This window comes from Podarcis pityusensis (assembly GCF_964106645.2).
Source record: "Podarcis pityusensis genome assembly, chromosome: 1".
Taxonomy (NCBI): Eukaryota; Metazoa; Chordata; class Lepidosauria; order Squamata; family Lacertidae; genus Podarcis; species Podarcis pityusensis.
This window is the reverse complement of record NC_138028.1, coordinates 87098252-87122527: the sequence shown is the minus strand read 5'-3', so window position 1 is coordinate 87122527 and position 24276 is coordinate 87098252. Positions and strand designations below refer to the sequence as shown.

Genomic DNA, 24276 nt, shown 5'->3' with positions numbered 1-24276 from the left:
GCTGTTTTCTGCATAGCAAGGAACCTGTGTGGTTTGCCTAAGGATGCAGACAAATTTACAAAACAGCTGGGTTTTTTCTGTTTACAGATAATAGAAAAACTCCTTTGGTTGCCCTAATAAAGGTATCACCCTAATGTGGTCTTGGAACTGGTCCTATGGTTCAACAGGCCTACCTATACTTTGCCGGTGGATAGGGCAGGGATTTAGAAATCCATTGCAACTACCACAGGTGAGTGTGGTGTAGTGTGTTCTCTCTCCTCACGTGTGTGTGTGTGTGTGTGTGTGTGTGTGTGTGTGTGTTGGACTTGGGCAACACTGCAGAAAGCTGAGTCAGGCTTGGGCAAGTAATTTGTCATCTTACCTTCTATATGAGGCAGGCAGAAGGTAGAGTGGTAGATGGTTGGGTTATTTGCAGTAGGTCACCAATATTTTGGGGGTGGAATGCAATGTAGCACTAAGCCAACACTTCATCAGCCTAAGGATTTATGCTTCTGGGGTGGGGGAACCGTTGTCCTTCTCTCCTCCCTCTCCCTACACTCCCCAACAGTTGACTCCAATTCCCATCTGCCCCAGCCAGTATGGTCAGTGGTCAAGCAGTCTGCTTGATGCTACAGAGAGAGTCTGAAGCTGCAGCAATGGAAGAAACAGGACCCTCTTGGGATGTAAATACTCTGCTCTCCCTCCATCTGTGCTCAGATTGTATATACGTATAAATAAACCATATATCATAAAGACACCAAGTCCCTCCTGTGCCTTGTTTCGAAAGGAAACACAGACCCTGGGTAAACGCCTGGACCCCTGGAATCTAACACCACTGAGAGGCTGGGGTGGCATATAACAATACTGAAATTCAACATGTGAACAGGGATACTCAAGGCTCTGTTATTCATGAAGGAAAGCACTGGAGGTGAGCATTAATCTTCACACTGGAGGCCTTTGGTGTAGGCTTCCTCAAGGAACATTCCCATTAATTTGACGGTCTAGAAATCTTCAGTAGGGAAGACTGGTTGCTTATTGTTTATTTAATGCATTTACAAATAACTATGCATCTTAATATATGCAACTCTAAAATGACTTATCGCTCAGGGCAGAACTAAATTGCTTAGTCCCTGTATTCTCAAATGCCCTCTGCATTTGCTAATTCACTGCCCCTCGGTAATTCTAAAGTGGTGGCAGAGCTAACAAGAACAGGGTAATATGGGCAGGAATATACATTTGTTAAGAAACCAGAAGCATTTTTACTTGGCATTGTAGGTGATGAGATTAACAGACAGGATTGTAAGTTGTTTTTATATGAAATGACGGCAGCAAGAATATTATTGGCACAAAAATGGAAGCAAGAAGAATTGCCGACGAAAGAAGAATGGAGGATGAAATTGATGGACTATGCAGAACTTGATAAATTAACTGGAAGGATTAGAAACCTGCGGGATCAGAGATTCTTAGAAGACAAGTAAATATACAAACTATTTGGAAAGTAATTGTAGTGAACAGATTACACTAGTAGGACTGCAAGAAGTTTTGTAAGGAGGATTATTCGAAATATTGCAAGGAAGACTATGAGGAGAATTATTAGTTAATGACAATTAAGAGTAATGGTGAAATTAAGAAATACAGAATAAGTGATAAAGAACAAAAAATCATCAGAGGTGTTGATGGAAGTCTAAAATATTGTATAAGATGAAAAGATATATGACTGTTGGAAATGATATGTTAAAAAAACCAATAAAGTGTGTGTGTGTGTGTGTGTGTGTGTGTGTGTGGAATGCTTCACAAGAACTAAGAACTAAGAACTAAGAACTCCACCAGATGACCTGCTTGTTCAGCCTCCATCCTGATTCACTTGCACAAAGCTTGCATGGAGGTTAGATGACATTTGGTCTTTACTGAGTATTTGTTCTGATTTGTTTGCTGGGAGGCTATATAACAATGAGCATCCATCCTAATTTGCTTGCCGCGTGTTTATACATCTTCCAGCTAGTCATTCATTCATCCCACCCTTTTCAATGCCTTTCCCTGGTCACGTTCCTAACCTCAGGAAAAGGTCAGTGTTAAGTCGCGCTGGAGCGGCACAACACATTAACCCGCTTTAACTATGTGCACTTAAATTGCCCAGGATGCATGTGAATCTCTCCCATAAAACAGTGGCACTCTGGAGGTGCCCCAAACTGGACTGAACACCTGCCTGATTAGATGCATCCATATGTATAGATATTTATACATAGGTATTGATATTTATGCATAGTTATATGTATTCATCCAAATGCTGTAACTGTCAGAGCGGCTATTTTTGTCTCCTTCAACTCTGAGCCAAGGCTGATCAGCTTTGCCAGGTGGCGGGGTGACAAGTAAGCCTCTAGCTCTGTGCCTTTAAGTGAAGAGGCAAAGGACTGGGCAGGGCTGAACTGCTGTGAGATCATTTTTCCTTTTCCTTCGTGCAAGCTCAGCTGCTGCGTCAGTAGCAGTCCTGTGTGCCAACAGCATGAGGTGGTAAGGCAGAGTAGTCGGGGAACCCGGAGCAGGATCTGCCGCCGCCGCCGCCGCCATGCCACTCCAAGACCTGGAGACACTTTGAAACAGGGGCCTTGTTCCAACCCAGGGATCTTCTGTCTACTGGTAAGAGAGCTGTATTGCAAGGACTTGGTGCAACTAGGGGAAATTGGGACATTTTGCTGCAGTGCTCACTGGAAACAGAGAGGCAGCGAGGGAAGGGGGAACAAGCACTCAAAGACAAGCCACGAGTGTGTGCTATATTTTTAAAATGAGAAACAACATTACTCTGGTGTGCACAGAAATGACACCATCTACCATGGACAGCTTCAAGCCTAATTCAGGATGCACAGGATTTTGTTGTGGTTACTTGGTGGCAAGGAAAAAGCACTCTGTGTGGGTTCAGAGGTATGGCTGTTTTCTCCCATTCCCTGGCTGGGGCACAGATAGTCCTGCAAATGGGTTCTGATAAATGAAAGCCTTGAGTGGAGTGAGTTATTGATCAGATGTGAGCTCACGAGCACGCATGTGAATAGGTGTCACTCTTGATGTGAGCTCTAAAGCTCACCGAGGGCTCGCATGGAGATGAGAAATGTGTGCATGTTTACTTGGAGCATGTGTGGGTGATGCTCAGGCAGGATGTCGAGCATCTGTGCTCAAACGTAGTAGTTAGAATTACTTTCTTTCTTTCTTGGATTCTTGACTGTTGAAGGCAAAACTGAACAGAACAAAGCCGAAGCTATTTTGCATCAGGCAGGGGTGGGTTGTTTATTATAAGAAAATCCCAGACATCTGGGTACCAGGACATGAAACAGGGTGAAGCACTGAAGCAAGCCGCAAGGGGACAGAGCAAATTAAATTAATTGCTGATCACGGCACTTGACAGCCACAAGGCGCATACGGCAGCAAAGCCTTTGAGAAGGCATTTGCCGCCTCAACTCTGCTTTTGTTCCGTTGTGCATTTTTGATTCTGGGGGTTCATGCATGCATTTGTATGGCGTTCCACTAAATTCAGAAATGAGCCTGAGTCCCCATCCCTGGAAAGCTGCCTTGGAAAGGGCAAATGTTTCAGGAGAGAGATTAAATCCCTGAGAGTTTTATAAAGGAAAGCTGGCATTTTTAAAATGCTGCAGTTTGTTCTGCTGGCTGCCGCTTAAGGGTCAGTAAATCTTCCTCCTGGCTTTTGTCATATCTGTGAATAATAAATAAAAGCAGAACGGAATTAGGATGGGGAAATATAATGAGTCTGAGGGATGGGTGCTGTGAGAAATGAAATGAGAATGGCTAGATTTTCCTGAAGAAGAAAAATGTGAGGAGATAAGAAGAAGGAGATAGAAAAAGCTTTAAAAAGAGGCAAGAAAATACTTTGGGAAAGAAGGGTGGGGTGTGGAGACCAATGAGGCCAAGGGTACTTTTGTTTTCTTTTAATGTACAAAGTGCTTTACAGTCTTTCAGATTTCAAGATGACTTTTTCTATGCTTACTCAGAAGTAAGCCTCATTGATTTAAGTAGGATCTACTTTCTAGTAAGTTTGCATCCTAGCAGCAACTCTGAGAGATAGGGTCATTGTTCCCCCACCCCCATTTTAAGGACACAGGACTAAGATTGTGTAATGACATGCCAATGAGTTGTCAAGAGGTGGGATCTGAACCCTGATCCAAAAGCAGATTTTTTTTGCATCTGTTTAGAAACAGAGATTTATGGTCAGTGTGACTGCTGAGCAGCAGAATAAGGCTGTAAGGAACACCAAAACGCCCCTGAGCACTTTTCCATCTCTTTCTGTCTCTGGTACTAAAAGTTCTTGTTTTGGGTGTACCGGAGTTCCACTGTGGATCAGGCACAGCTATAGCTGTTAAGGCAAGGGAACAATTTCATCACTACTTGGAGATCTTGCAAAACTGGGCATGAGGTTACTGTGAGGCTGTTCTATTAGGCAAGCCCCTAGATCCCCTCTTGCAAAGAGCCTCCAGGTGACACGTATTCATCTATCCCGCAAGCTCTTCTTCATTTATACTCCTTTTGGCATACACATAACATTGAAATGTTGGTTGTTGCTTTTAAATGACAATATTACTATGCATTCACCCAATGTCCATCTTTGCTTCCTGCTAGTGCCACTTGAAACTAACTAAAACATCACAAAAAACAACAGCAACAATCTTGCTGTACCTGAAAAGCTAGTCAGTTTATTGTGACTTAAGCAAATGTGTTGTATCTAGTCCACAAGTGCTTCTGTCAGAATAAATGCATTAGTCTTTCAGATGCTACAAGACTGTTGCTTTTGCTGCATCAAACTATTAATCCTCAGATGGATCCCTTGAAAATATACAATCCTGACAGACTCTGCCTTTGGAAGCTGTTAACAAAATAACTAGCAGGCCTTGGGGTTCATCACAAGTCTTCATCAGATAGGACGTTAAGCAAAACAGCAAAAAGGCAGAAGATAGGAGATGTTGGGGCCGGTGCGACCATTAGGTAGAGTGAGGCTGCCATTTCATATGGCAAATGCTGGTGTGCAGTGAGGTGCTGGAGGACTGGTCTATCTGTGCACCCTTTAGGCAAGCCTGATGCCCTTAGATGCAGTGGAGGATGGCCCATCACCAGTGCTGACATGAGATTCAACTCCCAGTCTTGTCAGCTTCTGTAAATGGAATGAAAGAGGCTGCCATCTCACCCTTTGCCTTAGGCAGTGGAATGTCTTGACCCAGCCCTGGGAGAAGCTGTTCTCTCTCCATCAAAAGATCAAGAAGCACAGCCTGCTTTTTTGCATTATACTGAGGCAGTAGTACGTGCTGTTAATACGCCTGTGTGTCTAGGCACCCTGGGCCTCCTGCTTTCACAATCCATGCAGCCCAGCATGTGAAATCAAATGATGAGTCCCCCTTCCTTTCTTGTGTATGCAAAGGGGAGGAGGTGTGTTGCTCGCTCCTGCAGGATTGAGACAGGAGATTGCATTACTGTGCCAGACCTCAGAGGAATTAAATATAAGCCCTGGAGTTCAATCCAGGATAAGTTGCTTTCAGCTTCTGGGAAGCCTGAAGCAAGGCACATTTGAGACAAGGCAAACTTGGTGTCACAAAGTGAATCCTGCAAGGCAGCTCAATTTGGTTTGGGACTCTGTATTTAATAATTTTGTTGTCTCTTTCATCACAAAAAAATAGATAATTCCTAACTTACTTCCTTCCTTCCTTCCTTCCTTCCTTCCTTCCTTCCTTCCCACCCCTCTCTTGCCTGGCAGATAATTCTACTATTTCACTGCAGTACACCTTACTGTCCTCTCAAACCACTCTGGGGAAATGTCAAAATGGCTTGCCACATTTTGATGTGGCTCACCACATTTGACATCTAAAAGAGCCCTTCAGCTATGAGGTCCAGAGTTATTGTGCAATTTCAGCACAGTAAAGGGTCACTGGATTCTGTTTCTAAGTCAATCCTTCTTACCAGGGAACTCTGGGAACTGTTGCTCTGTGAGTGGAATAAATGTCTCCTAACTGCTCTCAGCATCCTTAATAAACTACAGCTCCCAAGGTTCTTTGGGGGACACCGTGACTGTTTAAAGTGGTATCATAGTACTTCATATGTATGGTGTGAATGTGACCTAGGTGAAGCTTGGATCAGGTCCAGCGTGGGTTTCCTTATGTTTTAAACAAGAGAATGATAACCTGTTGAAGATGATGAACCTTATAGTCCAGTAGAAGGGAATCTCTAGCCTATGGTTCTAAGTTGGCCTAGCACAAGTCCCAATTTGGTCCACAAAGCTGTTTTCCCCAAACCACACCCACCTGTTCCATACCTGATGTCATGTGTGATGTTGTCATAAGGATGTGGCTACAAAGGAACAGTTGGGGAGTTTAAAGTGAGCTCCTAATTCTGCCTTTGCAGGTGCGGCTCGTAGACCGGCTGGGATCAGTGTCACAAACAAAATCAGTATACTCCAACAACATCCTCAGGGCCACAGGTTACTCATTCCTGTTCTAGATACTTGCACATTTATTACACCCAATGCTATTTTTCTAGAAAAACAGGTACGGAACTTGCCATGAACATGTCCTTTGTACTCTTATAACAGCAATGTTGCCCACCTGAGAGGTGCCAGCAAGTTCCGGCCGGAAAAAAGCACTGATTACAGCTACTTATGTGACCACATCAGCCTAACAATTCCCTGCACTCCAGTCATTATGTATTGCTGCAGACTCTTTTGCTAGCTGTTAAATCTTGTATTTGTTTATTCCACAATAGCTGCTATTTTTGTCCTGTAATAAATTCTGAAGCAGAGCATGTTAGTATACTGATCATCCCCTTAGGAATGTTTAATAGTTTGCTCTTACAATGGTTGCGTTGATTACACTGTAATCGCTGCAAAATGGCCACTATAATAATACTTAGACACATTCAGAAACATATTTGAGCTTTGGTTATTGGGGGAGAGAGGAAATGGAAGCATTTTCCTGTTTATGCCCATGTACATGCACGAGAACTGGTGTGGGGAACCTTTGGCCCTCCAGTTGTTTCTGAAATACATTTCCCACCATCCCTGGCCTAGATCAGCAACAATTGGAGAGCCAAATGTTCCCCCCACCAACCTTCGCTAGAGATGGGCTCCCCTGCTTCCCCCATTTGATTTGCAGAGAACAGGGAGAGGGAAGAAGAGTTTGGATTTGATATCCCGCTTTATCACTACCCAAAGGAGTCTCAAGCGGCTAACGTTCTCCTTTCCCTTCCTCCCCCACAACAAACACTCTGTGAGGTGAGTGGGAGACTTCAGAGAAGCGTGACTAACCCAAGGTCACCCAGCAGGTGCATGTGGAGAAGCGGAGACGCGAACCCAGTTCCCCAGATTATGAATCTACCGCTCTTAACCACTAGGCAAGACCACTCTAGTGCCTATGGGTACAAACTAACAACATCTAAAAAGTATCTCCAACATCTCCCCAAATGTAAAGTTAGAGACAAAATAGTCTCACTGTTGTACCAGGAACAGGTACCAGATAACAGGGAGCATCCTTGGCAAACTGACCCAACCCAAGGCATTTTGCTGCCTGAGGCAAGAACAAGGTACAGTGGTACCTCGGGTTACAGACGCTTCAGGTTACAGACTCCGCTAACCCAGAAATAGTACCTCGGGTTAAGAACTTTGCTTCAGGATGAGAACAGAAATCGCGTGGCGGCGGCAGCGGGAGGCCCCATTAGCTAAAGTGGTACCTCAGGTTAAGAACAGTTTCAGGTTAAGAACAGACATCCAGAACGAATTAAGTTCTTAACCTGAGTTACCACTGTAGCACCTCCTCTTTAATGTACAGAAGCTGATGAGAGTGGCATTCGAATCTCAGTACAACACCAGCAATGGGGCACCACACTAGGAAGCCTCCTTAGTGCCTTACACTGAATCAGACCACTGTTTCATCTAACTCAGTATTGTCTACACTGACAAAAATATACACATGCCAGATCCCTGACCAGGGTAAAAAAATGAAACCTTACACTAATAAAGCTGTCTTGTTCAGAAATCACACTATGTTTGCCTCAGCGTAAAGGCTGGGATTCACCATCTTTTCAGCGTTAATCTCTTTGGACTTCTTCCATCTTCACAAAGGTTTTCATCCCCCACTAGCTATTTTGGATCCTTTTCACAGCACTATGCCCTAAGGCCCGCTACTGTGTGTGTGTCAGCTTCTGTCTCACAGCAAAGCAGCCCATTCCTGATAGCAAGTGTCAGTGTGCAAGAGAATGTACTTGGGGAAAACCCACATGCAAATGGCACAGAGAAGCCTTAGGCAACATAACCACATGCTTAGTAACATGAATGATACATCAATAAACTGCACAAGGGAGGTGATTAGATTGAAAAGAGCTGGAGAGAGAGCTCAGGGTTTTGAAAAGGGACTGAACGGTGCAAAACTAAGAGCATCAGAACTTCCAAGAACCAGACTTGGACATGTAATTGGTTAGCTTGCTGCTAATGCATGAAAAAGCTGAGTCAACTGTCTAGTCCGATTCCCTCCAGGTTGCCTAGGCAAGACGGACTGCTTTGCCTGGATCGCCTTCGTGATGTGGAATGCCGCTAGGCTGATGAGATGCAAAAGGAGCACAGGGCTCCTGTACCTTCACGCGTTGCATTTTAGAAGGAATTTTTGGCAAGTGCACTCCTCCTTGCTCATGCAGCACTGTGAAATGATAGTAAAATCCATTTATCCAAACAACTGTTAAAGGCACGGGAGCCCTATTACTCCAGTAAACACCGTAGCAATGGGTCTGGTGGTGGATCTTAATAACTATACATTTTTATATATGGCTGATATTCAGAGATAGTTTATTCATTCATTTCATAAAATATATACACTGCTTGATTGTAAAAACAAACAAACAAACAAACAAACCTCAAAGCAGTTTACAAAGCAAATAAAACATTAAAATTATCAATGAAAAGCATAAAACTATTTAAAACAAAATAAAAATCAAAACCAGTAATAATCTGAAAACAGATGAAAACATACAGCAACATTCTACAGATCTGTTGTGGATCGAGAGTGCCGTTATGCTTAAATCCCACAGAACTGAGGAGCTTCTGAACCACCGAAATGTCTTACAGGATTGTGGTGTGAGAGAGTTGCAAATGTACCCACTTAAAATATAACATGATAATGAAATGTAGCTTAAATGAATGTGCTTTTCATGGATTTAACACATTCATTTCACAATTAAACAAATCCAAGTGTAACCCTGAGAAACATTTTGTGGTGGAAGGAAGCACTCACTCACTTGCTGGATCAGATTTTTTGTTTTTAAGAGGGACAACAGATCCCTTTGATTTTTAAAAAGCCCATAGGATTTTTCTGAATATTCTTCCATCTCTAGCAACCTTGTTCCTTTACAAATGGTGTGGTGCATGATGATTATGATGCAGGGTTTAAGCAACTAAAACATTTGTGCTTAGAAGCTCCTTAACAGTTGTTGTAATGACATTTACAGTAATGGCAAAGACCATTGGTGACTGCAAGGTTAAATCCCCCCAGACCAGATGAATGTAAAAAACATACGGTTATCAAATGGCTACTAGCCAAGAAGCTCAGCATATACATAGTCTTGCCAGGAGCATTACGGTTTTGGAATCCTCTAATGGCTATTATTCTGAGTACTGCAGATGAAATGTTTATCAGCTCTGGGCTGCAATAGAATTCCATTTTCATCAATCACTTCCAGATCACAGACAACTGAGGTCCAGATCCTAGGAATATCCATTACTGATGACAGTGTGAAATAAACTGTGGTATAAACCTGGATTGTTACTACATGTCTTCGTCCACACATTTCTGTGATTACATGTGCGCAGCCGGAACACATGTTTGGGTTTTTAGCTAGTTTGAGTCACAGCATGCCATGGGACAACTTATACAAGGGTGAGTTAGGAATAAACCTGATGTTGGATTTGAAGAATATGTGGTTTATTATAAAGAGAGGAGGATTGACTATTGACATAGATAGCATGGAGCAACCTGAATCTAGACACTGGCAGCTTAGAGGAGAAAACTCTTAAAGGTTTGATCATCTAAGGAAGAGCATTTCTTGGGACAGAGGGAAGGGGGGAGAGGAAGGTATTTTGAGCTTTTGCTGAATCAAAGTTTGCTTTACATGGATAGTAGGGTACAAAGGCATTTCCCGATGCATAATTTGGGTGGAGGTTTCCATCCTTGATGGATGGTGAACACTGATGACTGACTATGCATATACCTGTAGACATCCCAGTATTCCAGGTACAGAGCTAGGAATAACTTATTTCACTGACTCCAACAAGATTTAGTGGTGGTGCTGTGGCCAAAACACAGAGCCTAGGGGCTTGCCAATCAGAAGGTCGGCAGTTTGTATCCCCGCAACGGGGTGAGTTCCCATTGCTCGGTCCCTGCTCCTGCCAACCTAGCAGTTCGAAAGCATGTCAAAGTGCAAGTAGATAAATAGGTACCACTCTGGCAGAAAGGTAAACAGCGTTTCTGTGCACTGCTCTGGTTCGCCAGAAGCAGCTTAGTCATGCTGGCCACATGACCCGGAAGCTGTGCAACGGCTCCCTCAGCCAATAAAGTGAGATGAGCGCCGCAACCCCAGAGTCATCTGCGACTGGACCTAACGGTCAGGGGTCCCTTTACCTTTACCTTTAAGCTTTGCTGCACAGGAGCCATTATTTCCAGATAAGATATATTGCATTCACCCAATAGGTTTTTCAAGCAAGGCGATTTCTTCTGGAGGAAAACAACACCACAGTGTGACAATTTCCAGAGGTCACAATGGGAGAATGAATATAGCAAAAGTGGGGCTCCTTCACACTTTTATGCAGAGTGTTGAATCCTGGAACCCACCTTAGACACAGACTTATGCAGTGGCTTTGGAGGAAATACTTATTCCTCAGGATCTTCTGCACGATCGTTTTTATGCAGTATAAGATATGTGCTTCCGAAAATCTAGCACATAATCTACATATCTGCCCTAAAGGTATTGCTTGTGTTGTGGTGTTACATTGTTTTTCTGAGCATCTGAAGTGTGCTGCTTTGTGCCTGAGAAAATGAAGTGCATTTATTATTACATTTATACCTCTTCTCCAAGGAGCTCAATGCTGTGTGTACATGGTTATCCCCCTCAAACCCTGATAGCATGTCTGATGCTATTGCTGCGTGGAATGTTGCTATGTGAGTGTTATGGACATCCCTGTGCCATTGTCTGTGATGTCATTTGCAACAGAACTCTCTCCCTTCCACCTGGATCTGTTCCGCTTTGTGTGCCTGTTCTTAAGTTTTATTTTATTTGCTTTCCAAAAGAGAGAGAGGGTGAACAATCTACTGTATGAGTCTTCTGCATGAGGCTACATCTAGCCAGATTTGTAAGAAAAGCTGAATAGTGGCACAGATATCCTAGTTCCTTAAAAGTATCACCCTGTCTGTTACGTGTTACCAATGGAAGCCTTAGAACAGTGTTAGTGCTCTGCAGATGTTGATGCTGTTAGTTGTGGTGCTCTCTAGGTGTTGGGGACTACAATTTCTATAAGCCTCAGCCAGTCTGGCCGAAGGATAGAGATAGTGGGAGTTGTGGTTCGATAACACCTGGAGGGGTATCACATTGGCTACCCTGGCTTAGCACATGGTGGGAAACCTTTTCCCTATCAAAGAGATGTGATTTTTAAAAAGGAGTGTGTGGAAATGGGTTCTGCGTATCAGATTTTAAACATTATTTTTTTTCCTTCAAAGAGCTAAGAGGCAGTATACACTGCTCTTTCTCCCCTCACCCCAAACCACATTTATTCTCACGACAACCTTGTGAGCTTAGGCTAGGCTGAGAGACAGATTGACCCGAGGTCACCTGGTAAGCTTTGTGGCTGAGCACTGATTTCAACTCAGGTTTCCGCCACCTAAATCTGAGATTGTAACCACTATACCCCACCAGCTCTCATGGATAGGCTATTTAATTTTTTTTAATTTTTTTTTTAAGCACTGGTCCCAGTCAATAGGTGGGATGCTCTTTCAGATAATACCTCTTATTATCATTATCATTATTATCAAGTTCAAATTACTGGGGGAGGAGAGAACCAATAAATTTAAAATACTGTGGTACACTTTTGTACATGAAAAGTGTTATGTAAATTATTAAGAGTAATGATTACAAAGCACCTTGGACAAGGCATGGGAAAATAAGAAGAGAAACTAACATTAATTTAACCTACTTTTGTCGGCCAGTGTGCTCCTAGGGTGCTACTTGCAATTCCTGACATGGTCTATAATTTGTTGCTTGAGCTGTTTCAAGGTCAGCGTCAGCTCACAGCTGTCACATTGCACAAAGATCGCATGTTCAGGGGCTTTCTTCAAGGTTCATATCCTTTTCTGTCCTTTCTCTCTGGATAGCCATCTCCTTGGGGAAGACAGATTGGCTTTGCAATGGGAAAGAATGAGCTTATGCATGGAGATGATGATTTCTCATGGCAAAGCATTGCACTTGCCTTTCGCCGTCATGCAGGGGAAAGGACTGCATGTTCTACAGACTTTTACCTCTTCCCAGAAGTCAGCTGCTTCGTTCCATTAAATGCACACCCATAATTTTGATACCCCAGTGTACCTTGTTTGCCTAAGAGCCCATTTTTGAGAGGATACAAAAAAACGCCTCCTAGGTACATTAGGAGGAGAAAGGTTCAGCATTTAAAGAGGGGTCACCACCAAGGGTCAAATTTATTTCCAGAGACGCAGTCCCCGCCCACTTCTCATCCTTTCTTGAAATGCCAATAATAAGCAAAAGCGGCATCAAGCTGGGATAAAGTATGAACATGGACTTCAAAACGAAATTCTGCCAGGAAACTGCTGAATTACAATTTATCAGGCAATTAATTCAAGCCACGTGCGGCTTGAATCCAGATTGTAGGCTTGATTTTGTTTTGACATCACACTACATGGGTTCATCAATGACAAAACATTAGTCTTACTACCAGTACTGCCTTGTTAATTGGACACTGTAACTATTTTGCTTTCAGGTAAACATTACTGCCTGTTCTTTTTGCATTTCACTTCTGTCTGAACTCACTCCTGTACATCTCTTCTTCCCAGAGTACACTTGCTAATTCAGGATGAGGATGATGATTATTTATTGAATTTATATACCGCCCTATACCTAGAGGTCTCAGGCCAGTTCCAGAGGTCACAGGATGGTCTTACGTCTCAGGATTACCCTTCAGGCTTCTGACAAAAGCAGACTCTGGTGCACAAAGGCTAGTAAATGTGTTGGCCTTGAAGGAGCCACAAAACATTTTGCTGCTTGTGCTCTACCAAACTAACACAGCTAGTCTTTTTGATTCTGCAGTTCCTTGATTACCTTAATGAAAGATACTGCAGGAAGCCTGTTCCTCAGTCTAATTTAATGAAGTGGTGCATTATTGGAATGATTGGGCATGCACTTTGCCAAATTATATAGGAAAAGCAAATAACCAGAGCTTTCTGCCATGATTGAGATCCTTCCCAATTGCTCTCTGTTGTCTATTCAGCAGCTGAAGAATTTTATTTTATTTTCACCCCCAACTCCAGGGTAAAGCATTTGGTTTTCCCAGTTCATTGTTTTGATGGAAAATTTGCTTTCATGTATTCCTTGGATCATCTCCTTCCCTACATCCCAGGCAACTGTTAAGATCGCTCAAATGTGTGCCCTCTCTAGACACTATCCTTTGTTTGAAGTACCTTTCAGCTTCTCAAATGAACTCTTTACATATGCATAACTGGGTTTTTTTCCAGGCTGTTGTAGTGCTTGATGGCGGAAAGCACTTACTTCAATGGCCCTTGATGGCTGGTGACTACTTCCAGCTACAGGGATTTGGGTTATGTTTTGCTCTGTAGGGCCTGAAAAAAAACAAATTTTCAGCTTTGTATTTAGCAAGAGAAAAGGGATTTTGCCACTGGCTGTTATGGAGTAATTTTGGGCCGATGCTGTTGCTTTGGTGGACTGGTGCTGTTCTGGGAATTAGTATTCCTTGCGTGTTTGCCAATTGTCCTGCTGTACTTTTAAATTAGCATTTTGGTTTTTTTGTGCCTCCAGTTATTCACTCCTCACAAGGAAACAGACCCCATGAAAGACTGTCCTGGAACATTCTGTCGCTTGGGGGACTGAGAAGTGCGTTTTTTGAGACAGAGACAGAGACAGAGACAGAGACAGAGAGACAGAGACAGAAGAAAGAAAGAAAGAAAGAAAGAAAGAAAGAAAGAAAGAAAGAAAGAAAGAAAGAAAGAAAGAAGAGAGTTATGGCATGAGTTTTCGTGGATGCATGTGATGGAAGTAGACTGTGGTCCACAAGAGCTTATGCCATTATAAATGTGTTAGTTTTTAAGCAGCCACAAGACTCTTATTTTGCTGCCCTCAGACTAGCATAGCCACCTGTTTGGAATTTGCAAAAAAGAAAGCCTTTGTAAAAAGGATAGCATTCTCCTTCTCTAAATTGCTTTGGAGTTTGAAAGGGGTTAAATAGGTAAATGTGCTGCCCATTTTTAAAACTACAGATGTTAAAGCAGGCCATTCATCCAGTGGCCAGTAAAAATCTCTTTCTGATAGGGTTGGGAAGGTTTTCTGCATTGAAAGAGAGCTGGTCTTGTTTGCAGCTGAGATCCAGACAGAAGGTGCCCTAGTGGAGCAATCCCCCCCCCCCCAAAAAAAGCTAATTGCTGTGGTTGAGGGCTATTTTAATTAAAATTGTAGCTGTGGAGGAAAAGGTTAAACCTTCTCTCTTTGTGTGCTGCAATCCTAATAAAAACTTGGTGGATGGAGGGGAAGTTCCTGCTTGTGGGCTTCCAATATAGGCATCTGATTGGTCACTGGTGGTGCTTTGGCCTGTCACTCTCTCTCCCTCTCCCAGTATTTTGAAACCAGGCACTTTTTGTATTAATGGGTTAGCAAAGTAAAGAAACCTTTGATCACTGACCCAGTTAGAACAAGTCTTAGTGGACAAACCTAAGAAATCATTATCCCAGATTTTTTTGTATTACATTGAGCATTAAGACGGATCAACCAGGATGTACCGTGAAATTTAATGGAAATTTTCTAAAAGATACATCATTGCAAGTATGAAAACATATGTGGAACCACACAGATAAGTACACAGCGGCTCCATGTCTGAGAGAAAACTGCATCAAAATGAGGGTGCTTATTCTGATATTTTCCTGAAGTGCTATGAAGAGAGAACATATCTTTTTATCATTGCTAATGGTAATGCTAAGAGGTTGTGGAAATAAATCCTAGCAGCAGCAACAAATAACCCCCCCCCCTTTTTTTTACCAGATATAATTTCTTGACCTTAAGATATTTTTGTGACTTCTATCAAAGGACTGTTAAGGCGATTAAGGATAAAAAGGCACTTCTGTATGATTGTGGGACTAGAATTGCTTATGCAAAACATCAGAAAATAAATCAGATACTGAGTCTTCAGAAAGTACTAGGTCAAATTACGGGATATGGCAATTCTGAAACCAATTGACCCTCTTGTGTTCTAGGTGATTGTTGTGCCAACCCACGGGAAGAAGAACCATGACTTCCGTTCTCTACAGTATCCGTGAGTATTCTCTTGAGTTTCCAGGGAACCTCTAGATTGCTACCTCCAGGTTTTGGGTGGCCTTCGGCAAGATGCCATCCACAGATCTTCCCCCAGTGACAGCCCTTGCAGCCATCAGTGGTGCTTGCTCACTTGCTCATCCTCTCCCTGTGGGAATGTTAAGGAAGGTAGGAGAGAATATATTGTTTTGATATTATCCCTCCTCACTCACTCTAGTGAGTAAACAGCAGAGCAACATTCCTTTTGCGACTTAACAGAAGCAAGTTGATGATTCGTTAGAATCCTTTAATTAAGCAATCCAGTCTGGCTTGTCCAGTCTGGATTGTTCCTGGTAAGTTTCCCCTTTATTTCCCTCTTAAAATAATAACAACACAACAGAGTCTTCATTAAAAGTAAGAATAAAGTTTTACTCACATTCAGTTCACAGTAGTAATCTGAAGGCAGGCTGTATCCTGTGGTTACAGTGAAAAGAAGTCTGAGCTACATCTTAGACTTTCTGCTTATGGGCTCCATCCTATGTGGGTTGAGCCATGTGCTGGCTAAGAGCCAGCAAGAGTAAGAGGGTAAGAGTGAGATGGTTGCATGACCAGCCCTTTTATCTGGTCAGCTAGGGTCACTCATGCCCATCTACCTGGTCACACACAGGGGGAGGAAGCTCCAGAGCAGGTATGACAGGAAGTCCTCCCTGTCTGGAGCCACATCCCTCTGTGTGTCCATTCTAGACAAAAGGAAAATGTTGTACTTGACTGCTCTAGTAATAATACATCCCACACACCCTCCAGGTCCAAGGGAGACATATAGAGGACCTGGCAGGTTGGACTGCTGTTGCTGGAAGCAAAAAGGAGATCTGAATGTAGAATCAATATGTTTGCCCTACAGCAGCCTTTCCCAACCTGGTGCCTTCCAGATGTTGTTGGACTCCATCTCCAATGGACAGGGATGATGGGAGTTGTAGTCCAACAACAACCAAAGGGAACCAGGTTGGAGCAGGCTGCTTAGAAGGATGCTATGGAATGGCTGTTTCATTCAGAGCATAATGTTTCCTCCAGAAGCTGGGTCTTTCTATCTTGAATTTGGCATCCCATCTCTATAGGCTCAGTTTCTGTTCCTTATCTGTATGCTTAAACACAAACAAATATTCCTTGTGTTCCCCATCCTGGGTGGGCAGTGGCCCTCACTCACTCTCTGATGTGAAATGCAGTCCCCTCAATCTCCTGCTCAGGCCTTCAGCTGGATGAGAACCTGGAGCAGATGCAACAGGGGACAATGATGCGCAAGGTGAAGTCCAAGAACTGGAAGAAACCCCGGTACTTCATGCTGCAGGATGACTGCATGACCGTCTGGTACAAATCCAAGATGTCTGGCAAAGCCAAGTCTGCCTGTGAGTTCCACTCCCTGCTCTGAATGGTGGTTAGCAAGGCTGGTTTCCATGTCACCTTGTCTTTGAGTTTGCACTTTCAGGCAAGCATATAGCATAATGTGGGGATCCTTTCATAAGGGTTGGAGCATGTCCAGAATGCAGAAGCCCCCACATGAAACTGTTTAATGACAGTCTGGCAACACCAGTCATTGGAAGAGATCAGAATGCAAAAAATCACACAATTCCAAGCCAAAAGACTACTTAGCTTGATTTTTAAAAAGTGCTGGGCTGCAGCAGACTTCCACCGGGGAACAGGAGTACTGCTAGGTATTTAAGAGATTCAGGGAACAGGCCCATAACATAAATGCTAATTTAGATGCAAATTTAGATTGAATTTCAGACTGGGGTGTAAAAACCCTGACTCTTGATGTCATGGGGTGCCAACAGGATGTTCTGGGAACAATACAATTGGATCTGACCCTCAGGCCCACCTTCAGTCTCTTGGCAAGAACTGCTCATCCTGATCCACCAGCTGAAAGAAAAGCTTGTGGGAGTGGTTGGTTGCAGGGATACCAAAGAAGGATGTCAAAAAATGCCAGAGTGATCAGTTCTAGTGCTTTATTAAAAGAAGGTGTAGACTTACAGCAAATCAGCCTGCCAGATCTCCCAGCCTTTACAGATGCAGGATGGACACTGCAGCAAGGCGATGGCTTGTCCGCACCCAAGCAAACATGTAGACATCCTTTATGTACAAAGCTGCATACATCAGTTTACTCAGAAGCTCCCATCACACCTGGCCAGTGAGGCCATGGTGGCAGCTATCCAAGGCTTCTCCCCTCTCAGGGGCTAGAGCCCAGCGTCCCAAGGTTCACAGATAAACATAGCATCGACGCAAGCCACTTAGTATACATCAAAGCAAGTGGATGTAAACACACATGAGCTCATTCTTGCAACAACTACCAGCTAGTTTAGGGTTATCTCAACTACCAAGATGGTGTTTGCCTGCCTTCCAGAACATTTTACCTTTGGTTCAACATACTGCTGCTTATGTACTTATTAAAACTGCAAGTCATGTCTGACATCTAATATGACTTCTCTTTCTTTCGTATGTGTGTGTGTGTGTGTGTGTGTGTGCACGCGCACACACACACACACAAAAGCACACACACTTCTTCTCCATCCAGCTGTTGCCAATACTTACTTGCAAGTCCCTGTCATCATCTGATATCCAGCAACAGATCATCACAATGTGTACTACAAAGGGAAATGTTTGTGTGCATCTGCATCTGCATATGTGCATGTTATGTTCTGAATGTCTTGCAAGGGGCATTTTAGATGTGCCTATCTAAAAACTAAAAGAGCACTGGGCATGGTGTACTGAGCCTGACTTTCATATATGGTGACACTTGAAGCGGGACTGATCCTGTCACAAAGATAAGTGAGGTGATGACCTCAGGCAGCAGGTATTGAACATCAAATTGCCAGCTAATTTAATTGAAGTTTTTGTGCATGTGGTGCAATTTAGATTTTCCACCTTGGTCACTAAAATATGTTTGGCTGGAAGAGAATATACTATATTTGGATTCATCTTGAGTGCTGGAAGTTGTGCATCTTCCCTCTGTCTATTGCATAATCTGTTCTAGTACTGGATGTTTTCATTCTGTCATCCACAGAGATGTTTAATTTTCTCTTGGAGATTCTGTGAAGGCTCACCCTGCTGCTGGAACTTCTCCAGGCTAATGGTCCACTGGGTGAAACTATCTTGTCCACAACTGCCTTTGAGATGTCTTCCGCCATCAGTTTATGCTGGATGTACATTATGTCCCAACATTAATTGATCCAATAAAATGCTTTTTCATCTCTTCCCCTGTGATCTGCGGAGGTCAAAACTCTGTGACAGCACAGTAGCTCAGGACAGGATAGGAAGGGCTTATAGTTCAGTGACAGAAAAATCTGCCTTTGACACAGAAAATCCTAGGGTCAATCCCCAGCATCTCTAAACTGGACTGGGAAAAGACCCCGTCTGAAATCCTGACGAGCCAATATGGGCAATACAGGCCTAAATGGATCAATGATCTGACTCACTATAAGGCAGATTTCTATGCTCTTACTTCTATGTTCAACTAAGGTAAAAGTAAAGGACCCCTGGACGGTTAAGCCCATTACCACATCTCATCAGTGCAAGGATTTCCACTTGTGCAACAGGACACACCCCATTGCTCCTCCCAATGTGGGTCCTGCGCCCCACAAAATCAGTTCCAGAGGGTTGGGGGAAAACCCCTAGAACGTATTTAGGGAGCATGCACAGGGGGAGAAGAAGTGGAGAGGGTCCCACTGCACAAGCTGAAATCCTTGTGCTGATGGCATCTTCACGTAGTGCTGCTTTGGATAGAACCTCTAGTAAAGAGTTGGGTGAATAGACAGACAGATTAAAGAAGCTGAATATGTGAATAGATAAATGCTAGGTAATGATGCTGATGCTGTTTTGTGTGGGGCCCAACCTAAGAAGCAAGGGTCTAATTTTGTACCTTAAGCTCTAACCTTTGCATGAAGGCTGATGTTTCTTGGCTGTTATCCCTCTCTCCCAAGTCTCAGTGAGTGATGTGGAGACTGTGCGTGAGGGACATCAGTCGGAGGTCCTGCAAAGTCTAGCGGAGGAGTTCCCAGCCGAATGCTGCTTCACGGTCGTCTTCCATGGGCGCCGTAACAATCTAGACCTAATTGCCAGCTCAGAGGAGGAAGCTCAGTGCTGGATCCAAGGCCTGCGGCGCCTTGTGGAGATTGTCACTAACATGGACCAGAAGGAGAAGATGGATCAATATCCTTATGTTGAATTATTGACTGTCCATTTCCATGCCTGTAAAAGCTAACCTCAAGAGCTCAACTTTGTATTTGTTCTCCTATGCTGGAGATACGACCCGCAATTCATATCAAATATGAGGTTGATATCAACTGTAGCTTGGTAGCAGAGCACAAGCTTTGCACACAGAAATACTGGGTTCAATTTCTGGTGTCTCCAGGTAGCGCTAGCAAATACTCCTGCCTTAAATCCTGGACAGCTGCTTTCAGCCCATGTAAATGATCCTGAACTAGAGTGCCAGTGGGTCTGACCTGAGATAAGGTAATTTCCTGTCTTCAATTGCTGACACTTAGATCTCTTTCTCTCCTGTCCTTCACAGCTTCAGCTGTCTCCACTATCTCTTCTGTGGTGCTTCCCTATCAATTCATTACTTCTGCAGTCACACCGTGTCCCTCCTCCTGCAATGAACCTACCTTTCTTCACTACTACCCAGCCATATCTTGCCTGAACTGCCCATTTTTCCAGTCTGCTTTGGTTCTGGCTCTTCCTCTCTTTATAAACACTACTTGAAGTCATGCAAAACTGCAAATAACAGATTCTGAATAGAATGTATGGGGGGGGAAGGTGGTGCAAGTTGTAGTATTTTATTGATTTCTGCTGTTAACTACTCTGTGATTTTAAATGGAGAATAATACATAAATGAATTGGCCAATAAATAGGTAACATTTTGAATGAAGGGCTTAGTCTTATGAAAATTAAACAAGATACAATTGTTAATAGTTGCCAAATTCTAGGTATTAGGCTGATGAGGAGTCCACACACACGTTTCTTGAAGCATCTTGGCTGAGCAACACTAGAGTGTTCTTTTGCGCTATGGCTAGTTTTGAAGACTTAGCTTTGCTTGGCCACTATGAGACTGTTTTCCTTGACCCATGTCTTGGGCTGCACATGGATCTGTGACTGGTTCATGAAAGCTGATAAGGACAAGGATGGACGTATGAATTTCAAGGAGGTGCAGCACTTGCTCAGGATGATGAACGTGGCTATGAATGAAGACCATGCCTTCCGGCTCTTCCAAGTAAATTTGGGTGCTTTGGTGGGGAAGATATGGTACTGGGTTGCATAGGGAAATCCCTGAGCTTGCTCTTCAAAAGACTACAGCACCTCATTTCCACCCATGATACACTCTAGTGCACATATATTCACTTCTGTTTTTCTTTGCTTACACGCTGTGCCCCCAAACCTGGCTATTCTGTTGTCCAGTGTCATTATATCTCTCCGTCAAAGCATCATCCACCTGGCTGTGGCTCCTTGCCCATCTCTGTGTGCTGTCTGTTGTCTAGTCAAACTCAGTGATATAGTACAGAAATCACTGCAGGCCACCTGCAGAGACATCTTATGGCATCCTCAAGTATCTCTATCATGTTGATCCCAGTGGGGGCTGACAATAGACACTGGCAAGAGCAGTGGTGGATCATCCCAGATCCAGAAGCTGCTCCCCATCCTACCCACACTCTTCATTTAATCCCTGACCCTTTACGACTCCTGCCTCCATGTAGTCATTTTATGGTAGTTTAAAGCTCCTTGGGCAAGGACCACATGGCTATGATGTACTGTGCATCAGCTAGGGCACATTTAGTGCTGTAGTAGCAGCAGCAGCAGCAGCAGCAGCAACAGCGGTGTATCTCAAGAATCCTCATGAGTAAACCTCTGATCCTGTATGCTCTGTGTAGCCAATGTGGTATCCTCCAGATGTTGCAGACTACAAACTCCCATCACCATCCTTCAACCACTGGCCAAGCTGACAGGTTGGAGTTGTAGTCCAAGCCATCTAGACGGCCTCACACTGGCTGGCTCTGCCTCACCCCATTGCTTTTATCGCAATGTTCTCCTTTCTGCACAAAGGACCCCCTTGGTCAGAGACCCTTCCATTCCTTGCAGATGGCCGACAAATCAGAGACAGGTACACTGGAGGGGGAGGAGTTTGTGCTCTTCTACAAAGCACTGACTCAGCGGGACGAGGTGCTCGAGTTGTTCCAGGAGTACTCCGAGGATGGCAAAAAGCTGACACTGTTGGAGTTTGTGGACTTCTTGCAACAGGAGCAGATGGAGGGGGCTGGCATTGATGAGCTCGCCATGGAAATGATTGACAGATATGAGCCGTCTGAGACAGGTTGGCGGGGTGGGGGTGGAGGAGGGGGGAGAGCTGGCGGGCCCACAACCTGGACAAGTGACAGCACAGGTTGGCCCTCGAATAGTGCCAAATCCTCTCTCAGAATAGGAGCTCCCAGGCATTGAGGGGGAGAGGGTATCTGTGTGTCTCTCTTGTCCCACTAGATCTCCACAAAGCACTTATCACCACCTGTATCAGTTTCATGACACCTATTGCCATAGAAACTGATGCTTTCCCCCAGCACTCCAAAGGCTCCTCTTTCACGGGCTTTGTCCAGTTCAGTGTCTTTTGTTTTTTTCAGAGGCTAATTCCTCCTCAGTATTGTTCTCCAACTGGCTCTCTCTTCCCACAGCCAAGGCTCGCCACATCCTGAGCATTGATGGGTTCCTCATGTATCTCTGCTCACCCGATGGCTCCATCTTCAACCCTGAGCACAGGACGGTCTTTCAGGATATGTCTCAGCCCCTCTGCCATTACTTTATCTCCTCCTCCCACAACACATACCTGATGGAGGACCAGCTGAGAGGACAAAGCAGCGTGGAGGGATATATCAGGTGATCGCAATCGAAAGGCAGTTGACTCACTTCCATAACAAAGCCACTCACAAGATACCTTTCACAATTATGACCTCTGTAAGATGTGCTCTTTACGCAAAGCTTGGTGACCAAACCACTTGATATAGAGCAAACTCAAATACAGGTTAAGCAAACTCAAATACATGAAAAGCCTACCAGAAATCTGCACCTCAAGGCCTAGTCCCCAGATCTCCTCAGCTTTTTATAAAACATTGACTGGAATTGCTTCACACACTGGTGAACCTCATGCATAGATCTGTCAATTTCTCCCAATTCCTCTTTTTTAAGTTCAGTTCCACATCATATTTCCACATCAGTTTGCATTTGTTTGTTTTTTAAGTGTCTTCATGAAAATCTATCAGCATTTTAGTGATGATTTCTTCCAATATACATTTTGTATACAATTTTGCCTAATCTAACTTTTTGCAAAGCAACTTTCCTTACTATAATGCATCTTGGTGTGCTATTTTCATGAACATATGCGTTTTTATGCTTACTTTACATTTTTGTACACATTACATGGTTGGAGAACTGCACTGCAAAATTCAGAGATATGTGAATTTCAAAGAAGCACTATGTTTCAGTTTGTGTGTTGTTTTGAAAAGTGTGAATTATGGGCTCACAGAAAGGTACCCACATTTTCATGTTATCCACAATGTTAGAGTGAAGACGGATGTAATGTGTACAGAGTGGAGGGGCTGAGCTGGAAATGCTACTTATTATTTCCTCTGAAAAATGGTTCCGCAAGTTTCAAGTAGAATATAGTGCTGACTGGCTTCTGCACCCGTTGCTGTAATGTTGCCAAGACCCTTCAATCCCTGGAGCAGTTTTGTAGTTTCAGAAGTCCCCATTTTGAAATAATAAGGTGATTAATAAATGGATAGAATGCATGAAAATTCATGCAGCACTTAAAAAAAAAACACTACCCCAGCTGAACCCTGGCAAGAAGGGAAAACTAGTCGGTGGCCCAGCATTTGATATTCTTTGATTTGCTGGTGTGTGCACCTGTCATTTCAGTGATGAAGTTGGAAGGAAGCTGGGATCTCACCCTGTATCTCAGGGACCCACTCAAACCTCTCCTTTTATATTACCTCAGTCTTCACCCCCTCCAGTTTAATATTCAAGCACTGAGCTTGAATGCCCCCAAAGTGGGGAAATGCCTGGTGCAACCATTGCTGGTTTCAGGCAATCACAGGCAAAGTATGACCTGAGAGCCTTTTTGCCTCAAAGGATTTGGCATTGTAAAAAGTGATTCCCCCACCCCCATGTTTCAAGCTAGCAGGAAAGGGTGCTGCTCACAAACCGAGAGGCTAGGAAGGGCTCGTGAATTGCCTTCTTTTCCTCTGCAGGGCTCTGAAGCGGGGCTGCCGATGCCTAGAGGTGGACTGCTGGGACGGACCCAATGGGGAGCCCATTGTCTACCACGGCCATACCTTCACCTCTAAGATCCCCTTCCGGGAAGTTGTGACAACCCTCGATAAATATGCCTTCCGGGTAGGTTGGACTTTTCTGCCACAAGGGATGGGGTCAGTAGCGTGGAATTGTGAAGGCTGCTGATTGGTTATCCAGCCAAATTCAAAGTGTTGCTTTTGATTAAATTCCCCCATCCTCCAGACAGAACATCAAAGTTGTGAGAGCCTAATTTTAGTTCCAGTTGTCCCCAAACCCCTCCCTTTTTTAGATTTAAATAGGGCACACCATCTTTCCTTCTTGTTGTTTCAAATGTCTGTGGTTCCATAGTTTTGCCACATCCTAGCAGTGGCTTCATTTCCCTCTATCCTACTTGTCTGGTCTCCAGGAATCCTGAGTTAAAGGTGGCTC

General features: G+C 43.8%; 1 protein-coding gene across 1 annotated transcript in view; it reads left to right on the top strand.

Annotated features, from left to right (window-relative positions):
* The first annotated feature begins 2436 nt into the window (after positions 1–2436).
* The window catches only part of PLCD4 (phospholipase C delta 4), a 34445-nt gene continuing 12605 nt past the window's right edge, over positions 2437–24276 (top strand). Inside the window, exons 1-8 of the mRNA XM_080976460.1 lie at positions 2437–2616; positions 15489–15547; positions 16770–16928; positions 19497–19727; positions 20658–20785; positions 21649–21880; positions 22233–22434; positions 23805–23949. Of these exons, the coding sequence (XP_080832586.1) occupies positions 15523–15547; positions 16770–16928; positions 19497–19727; positions 20658–20785; positions 21649–21880; positions 22233–22434; positions 23805–23949 (1122 nt within the window). The 5' untranslated portion in view covers positions 2437–2616; positions 15489–15522. The remainder of the gene's footprint in view (positions 2617–15488; positions 15548–16769; positions 16929–19496; positions 19728–20657; positions 20786–21648; positions 21881–22232; positions 22435–23804; positions 23950–24276) is intronic.